The sequence below is a fragment of the Chenopodium quinoa genome, unplaced genomic scaffold (assembly GCF_001683475.1).
Source record: "Chenopodium quinoa cultivar QQ74 unplaced genomic scaffold, ASM168347v1, whole genome shotgun sequence".
In the NCBI taxonomy this organism is placed as follows: Eukaryota; Viridiplantae; Streptophyta; class Magnoliopsida; order Caryophyllales; family Amaranthaceae; genus Chenopodium; species Chenopodium quinoa.
The window spans coordinates 6,363,858-6,371,303 of NW_018745413.1; the positions used below are offsets into that span (position 1 = coordinate 6,363,858).

Sequence of the window (7,446 nt, forward strand, 5' to 3'; positions counted from 1 at the left end):
CCCGATTATTAACCGAACCGTTTAAAAACTGAACCGGCATTGACCCGAGTAAATCCGCCCCTGAAGCGACCCGTTTCTAACCGATCTGATTATGACCCGAACTGTTTATAAACCGAACCGTTTATGACCCGAATCGAATTTAAATCGTACAAAAATAAACCGAAACCGAACCGACCTGTGACTAATCAAAACCGAACTGAACCGACCCGCCGTCTAAATGAAACCGTTTTAACCCGAACCGTTTCAAACCGAAACCGTTTCAAACTGAGGTCAAACCGAACTGCCAGACCGATGTCCCACCCCTAGTTGTACTGTATTAAAGTTGTAAGATTTTATTGTGAACATCCATTTTTTTTTAAAAAAAATTTATCAAGTAATTATTAAGCTTAATTTGAAAATAAGGGTACCCTGTTGAGAAACCGGAACCTGCAGGTTTCGATTACGCTTCCCAATTTTAGGGACCTGTTGAACAAATTCGGTTGCGGTTCCTATTTTTAAGAAACCTGTTGCAACACGTTCCGATTCTGAAGTTAGATCCTAAGATTTTTACAAGGTACCTTGCTACGCTCACCCCTAATAACCACTAACCACGAGTCCATGACCTTAAACCTATGGGGTAAACAAAGACAAAGTTGCGTGCCAAAACTCACCTATCAGCTAAGAATTTTTTCATTCTTCACCACTCAAAAATCCCAATTGTTTTTTGTCAAAAATAATGACGAACCAAAAAAGAAGTTAGAGGTCCGTAAGAAAGATAATATTAGCATGGCATTCATAAGCCAACGCCAAAAAATAGAAGAGAATTCTGGGCTCAGAAACTACGATTTCTGAACTCAGATTCTCTCTCTATTTCTCAATGGCTTCTACTTATAATGTTTTCCCTCCTGGACTTCTCTTCCACCAACAGCAACCCAATTCTAGGCCTTTCAAGGTAATCAATTTCTCTGTTTTTTCGTATATTTTTTGGGTTATGATTTCTTTTTTTTTTTTTTTGTTAAATTTTTTATATTGTTATTATTATAGTCAATTATGGGTTAAATACAATATTACAGTATATATTTTGCGTTTTGATTATCTTTTTTATTCTTCTTCTTCTGAATATGATGAATTATGGTTGACCTTTAATTTTACGGTATAGTTTTTGGGTTTATTTATCTGGGTTGTTTGATTTTCTTGTATTATTTGGGATTTTGGTCCTTAAAATGGATTTTCTTGCTTAATTGTGAATTTGTAGTCTTTGTATATTATTTCGATTTTGAGTTGAGTTTCTTAATGTAAATCTTGTAATCATAGTATTCCGTATTTTCGTAATTGTATTCAACCCAATTTTGATGAACGGTAGTTGGGCTATTGATTGCAGCTTCGTGAATGATAATTTAGTTGGGGATTTCATATGTTTAGTTTCCCTTTGTGGATTTGTGAATTGGTGGTAAGCTAATTTGCTTTGTCATGTGCTTGTATACAGGATTTTCCACACTTACCAACCACTGGATCAAGGCATGATGCATTAAGATCAAGCATCATTTCGCTGACACCGTATGAGCATGATGATCTGTTTAAGTCAATGAGTGGGTTAGATGGATATAGCCAATTCGTCAGGGCTGCCCCTATCAGAAGAATGTCTATGCCTGGCGATGCACAAGGTTCGTGTCTCTCGATAGTTTATCTCCTATATGTCGAACTTGCTTTTTTTTTTTGGATGGCCTATGCTTCGTTTATGTAGCTAGTCGTGAACTATATGAGTGAGGGTTACACAAATGAGCATAATTGCAGTAGATGAGCAATTGTAAGCTGGTTAGCTGTATGTGAAAGTTGATGGGAAAAATGTTAATTAGGAATGTAGGATTATATCTGCATAATTGGAGAAAGGATTGTTTGTGATGTGAGAGAGAAGTAGTCAACTGTCATCTATTTATAATTAAACCATTTGATTGATGCCTGTAATAAGATGAACTATATCTACTGGATAAGAAGTTGCACGGAATATGATGCTGATTCTATAATTGTGCTTTCATTCCAGATAAGCAAGCTGATTATGATCTCTTCAACCTAGAAGAACAATGGAAAATGCATAAAGAGTTGTTGCCATTTGTAATGCCGGTATCAAATGAGTTGGAAAAGAATTACCTGGACTCTTCGATATATCCAGATTTTAAGATTCAAGCCACAAATGCTGATATGCATCTGCTGCACCTTGCAAATTTTGACCCGGTCCGCAATCTTTCTTCTTCGACTGTATCAGTTCTTGCTGATGGGCGAATTTCTGCTGTTGGTAGTGTGACTGATATGAAGGATCTAGTGTCTGTTATAGAAGAATTTAGATATACAAAGGAGTCAGCATGGAGGAAGCAGGAGGTTGTACCGTATTTTAGATGGTATGTGTAATTTTTTCTTATTTAGTTTTTATTAATTCTTGGTTACATTGTTGTTTTTTTTTTTTTTTTTTTTTTTTTTTTTTTGAGAAGAGGTTACATTGTTGTTTGAGGACTCATTTGCTTGATAGTTTTTCATTTTCAGCTATCTCTATTATGAGTTAATATTGTGATGCTAGCTTATAGTTTAAACTGTTGTCCTGTAGCTTTTTATTTACCAGGTCAAGTGCGTGGCCAACTATTTTGAGAATATGAATTGGATGCTCCAATTATGGCATCAACTTTGTTTGAAATCTCTTTTCATATGCATGTTTTGAAATCTTATGTGTGGCTCTGTTGTTTTCAAAGTCCTATACTATATAGAAAATTGTTTTATAAAATGGTAGGGTGTCATTAATAAGTAGGGTACCAACTGAAATATACTGTTAGAGGCCAAGCAAAACCCATATATCTGGGTTAAATCTGGCATGTTTAAAATCTGGGACCAATCCCCCTATGGATACATGAATATTTGCAATCTCGACAGTGGACTTGCTTATAAAATTAGTTTTTGAATGGTGCTTCAGAATAATTTTAATGCAGTAATTCTTTTCCAGTTGTTTTAGAATGGGTTTTACTTTTCTTTAATGTTTATAGTTAGTTTTTGTATTTTAAAAAAAAAAAATTCTTAATTTTAAAGCTTCTATATTTCTTTGGGCGAATGGGAATGGTGTTGGGTAATGAAAAAAGGTGCCCAAAGCATTATTTGGTTAGGGAAAATTCTCATTTGCTCTCTCCATTCTCTAAGTAGCAGTACTCTTCCAGTCTTTGTAGTTTCTCTTATAATTCCATATTTATTTATTTAAATACTACGTAGTAAAATTTTTGCTGAACCAGAAACCAGATACATCACCATCTTGGTATATTTTGTAGATGAAATTGACCAATCTTTTATTTTGCTGGGTTTATATGTTTCCAAATTTGAAATCTTAAAGTGCTATCCTATCACTGAATTTGCTGATATTTTCTGCTCTTACAGGAATGGTGCTGGCAAGTTGCAGGATCGTACATACATGTCTCCTTCAAAGCTAAACTCCTTGACTGTTGCTCCCTCCAAGAGGTATTGCTTTGTCTTCTTGCACTCTTACAGTCTTGTTCTCTTTTTATCAGAATTGCTTGAAATTAACAGGTGTCATAAGATTGTTTTTTACAAATTACATCAACTAGACTTTATAATTTAATTTCATCAATTTGTTTAGTGTTCCTAGTTGCAAAGCCACACAGTTTCCTACTTCATAGAACATGTGATGTCCTAATTTTCTGCTCGTAGCTACATTGCCTCACAATCTCTTCTTGCTTCATATAAGTTATGGGTGTCTTGCCTTTGCCAATTGCCATGTATTGGATAAAGCATATATATACTTTAAATCACGAAATGAGTGGCAACTTTGTTTAATAACTGAAAACTAGCTTTTTAGTACAGACATTGAACCTGAAAACCACTTATACCTTAAAAAGCATCACTGTTTTTCACCCCCCAACTTTTGATAAGATTTGGGTGCCATTCCAGGTTTTAATAATGAGAAAATAGTTTTAATCTTACACCAGCATCAATGGTGACTGTGAGCTAAAAGGACATTAACTGAATTAGGCACAGCAGTAAAAATCTGAACTTGAGACTGAGACTCAGATAAGGCCTGTGAATTGCAGCACTTGACATATACCTAACCCACTCAAAATGCAGTACCAAACCTGCTAAGAGTGTCTGCATTCAAAGAAGACATCCCAACTTAACCAGAGTGTGCTACCAAATCTGTGAGAGTATCTACATTGAAAGGGGGTGATGTATGGATTTTCTCTCTTTAGATAGACCCTTTAAAACCAGTTTTTTACACAATCAAAGATTTGTCTCTTCCGATCTGAACATGTATGACACTTTGAGAGCCAATTTTGTTTCACTTACGAGTTTTGAAGCCAAATATTTTACACAGCTTCTGCAAAACGTAGCATGAAAATCTTTTCAATGTTCTTATTTTTTTTAGCTTTAAAGACTCTTACTCCAATTGAAAGCAATGTACCAAATCCAACATGCTTAAAATGCAGTACCGAACCTGTTCAGAGCAAGGTTACAAGGTACGTGGTATGGACCCACGAATTGCGATCTGGTTTGTGCGTTTCGGAACACGGAACAAACGAAACTCTGATCGCCATAGCATCTTTATTTTTGTATTAAATTGTTTTTTTTTTTTTTTTTTTTTTTTTTTTTTTGATGCAAGAACCATAGCACCATACAAAAGCTTGTACATTGCTTTATAGAAAATAGACCTGGAACTAGCATTGCAAACCAACTATATGTTCAATTACTGTAACCATTTTTAAAATTTTCTACAAGTTTTTGCTCTCTTATAAGCATTATTTATGCTTTCTAATAATGTTGACAAATAATATGAAATCCATCTAGGTTTGAACTGTTACATTCATGACCACGATTAAATCCTTATTGGTTTGTTTATCATCCAGTGGATGATGAAAACAAACTCAAAAATAAATTAACGACAGATAGAAGGAAATTTTGAATCAGATATATTAATCTCGATGTTTTGGCTTGCTTTTGGTTACAGTCTTGAGAAAGTTAAACAAAAGCCCTCTTCAAAGAGGAAGAGCAAGAGAGCAGCGATTCCCAATAAGATCAACTCTCTCCAGGCTTGTGAGATGCTTTTATCGATCATAGTGGACAAGAAGCGGAATGGGAAGTCAGTGACGAGCTCAGTGAAAAAAGCTGGTCCTGCACTACCTCTGCTATTAACTCAGGTCTCTGCCAGCATCACAGGAACTGGACTTGCTGTCATGTTCTCTGTGATCCATAAAGTAGCTTGTGGAAGCATTCCATTCTGTACATCCAATCTTCTTACTTCTGGGTTTGGTGTTGGACTTTTTTGGCTTTCTTGGGCGGTGAATACATTGAGAAACACAATCATATACATCGGCAAGAACTCTACAAAATTAGAATCTGAAGAAGAAATGATGGTGAGGATGAACAAGAGTGTGAATGACATTTTCTTTCGTGCTGTTGCTTTGATGGCAGTATTAATTTTAAGATTTGCCTGATAGTGATGATGATACATGGATTGGAATCTGAACCTCGTGGCATGAAGGTCCTAAATCCACCTTAATCTGAAATTCTGAACTCTTGATTTTAGTTACTGCTATGAGATTTTGTGGTTTTTCTTTTAGGTAAATATGCTTTCAGTGTCATTCTGGCTGCTGGAGTGTTCAGATCCGGCATCTGTGGCTCCATTTCTTTGTTATTAATACTTCAAGTACCCCTCTATTAGGAACAACTGTTCGAAAATCCGAAAAAACAATGCCTCATGCTGTCACCATTTTGTTAAAGGTTCGGGTAGAATACTAAAATTTAGAAAGATAACCAGTAATCTAGCGGACGAAATCTTCCCTCCGATTGATAGGACACTATAAAGGGTAATGTTGTGAATTGCATGCAATCTCAATGTATCATCCTCCTGAGTTAACTACTTCTGAGTAGCTAAAAGCCTAAAGTAGTTGAAGTCTGACTGTAGTTTAAATCCATCCATATAATAAGTCAATTAACTAAAAATAAGGTGGTTTGCTATTCGTCGCTTTCAATTTACATAGTAACGCACTCATTTAAGTCGAATGGGTAATAAGCCCTTTATGCAAGTTGTACTATAAAAAGGACTTTGTTCCCTACATGGACATATTCTATCAAACGGTCCCCTCAAAGTAGTACGACATGCATATCCCGAGTCCACCACATCGGTCCCCACGACCTTCAAACCAAATTGGTCCCCATGACCTTCATACCAAATCGATCCCCACGACCACCTTAAATCCTTTTTTTTTTTTGTAAAAAAAAAAATTAATCATCAAGTTTTTCCTACGGGTCTTGGATCATGGATGACGACTGAAACATTCATACGCCGGAGAATGCGTCGGAACATTCTGTAAGAATTTTTTATTTTATTTTATGGAAAAGGCACATCCGCCTGAAATTTCCGGATGTCCCTAGGTGGATCCACCTTGGAACATCCTGAAATTTTGAACGGAAGTAGAGATCTGCCCAAAATTTCTGGATGTTCCAAGGTGGATCCGGAAATTTTAGGCGGATCCACCTAGGGACATCCGGAAATTTCACGCGGATGTCCCTTTTACAAATTTTTTTTTAATATTAATTAAATTACCGTTTTTTATTATTTTTGATTGTTGTTGTGATTAAGTTTTTGATAATTAATGTAATTATTATTGTTTTGTAGTAGTAATATAATTATTTTTGTAACATTATTATTATTGTTCTTATTATTATAAGATTTCAAAAAACCTACAAAGTCAATCAATTTACAAGAAATTGGTGCGGAGCCGAGATATAATCTGGGCCCCCACCCCTCTAGCTATTGCGAACCCGATCCTGTTGAAGATGTGAGGAGATGTACGAGCACCAATATCCTGAGTTTTAGCGAACACCTGAACCCGCTTCAGCAACGCAAAAGCATCATTCTCTAATTCCCCCAACGAAGAAAAGGAGAAAGGAAGAAAACCATAGCCAATGGCCCTGCAACGCGCCCCATACTTGTCCCGCTTCCGCTAAGCAGCCGCCGACACAACATGACCAGGAACGAAGGCAGACAACCCCGATTGCGTTAAAGGTGAAGACCGCGTCAAGTCAACACATACATCAAGGCCTCTATCCCAGGAATAAAGCAACACATCTGCTGGTCGAAGAGCCCCGTCGTTCCCTCCAGTCAACCCAACGTTAACCTCCTTTCGAGCAGAAATCCCATACTGAAAACAAATATCAACAAGGGTGTCACGAACAACGTTGTGCCGATGTTTAATATCCACCATCCAAAACTAGACACTGCATGATCCTCATAAATATCCCCATCAAAAACCCTTGAGCAAGCTGAACACGGTGTTGAAACGGAGGACAAAGGAACACCCAATCGGTAGCAAAGAACACTATGGTAAGTCTTACCATTCATAGTCTAACCCAAACCCGATATCGGGACCGTCCGCAACCAGGCCGAAGAGTGATCCCCCTGCTGGTACTTTCATAAGG

General features: G+C 36.7%; 1 protein-coding gene across 1 annotated transcript; it reads left to right on the plus strand.

Moving 5' to 3' along the window:
• The first annotated feature begins 699 nt into the window (after positions 1-699).
• On the plus strand, positions 700-5,636 carry LOC110713338. Its single transcript, XM_021891795.1, has 5 exons — positions 700-931; positions 1,466-1,643; positions 2,021-2,375; positions 3,391-3,471; positions 4,973-5,636. The coding sequence occupies exons 1-5, from the start codon at positions 857-859 to the stop codon at positions 5,457-5,459; spliced, it is 1,176 nt and encodes a 391-aa protein (XP_021747487.1). The 5' UTR covers positions 700-856; the 3' UTR covers positions 5,460-5,636.
• Positions 5,637-7,446: the final 1,810 nt, after the last annotated feature.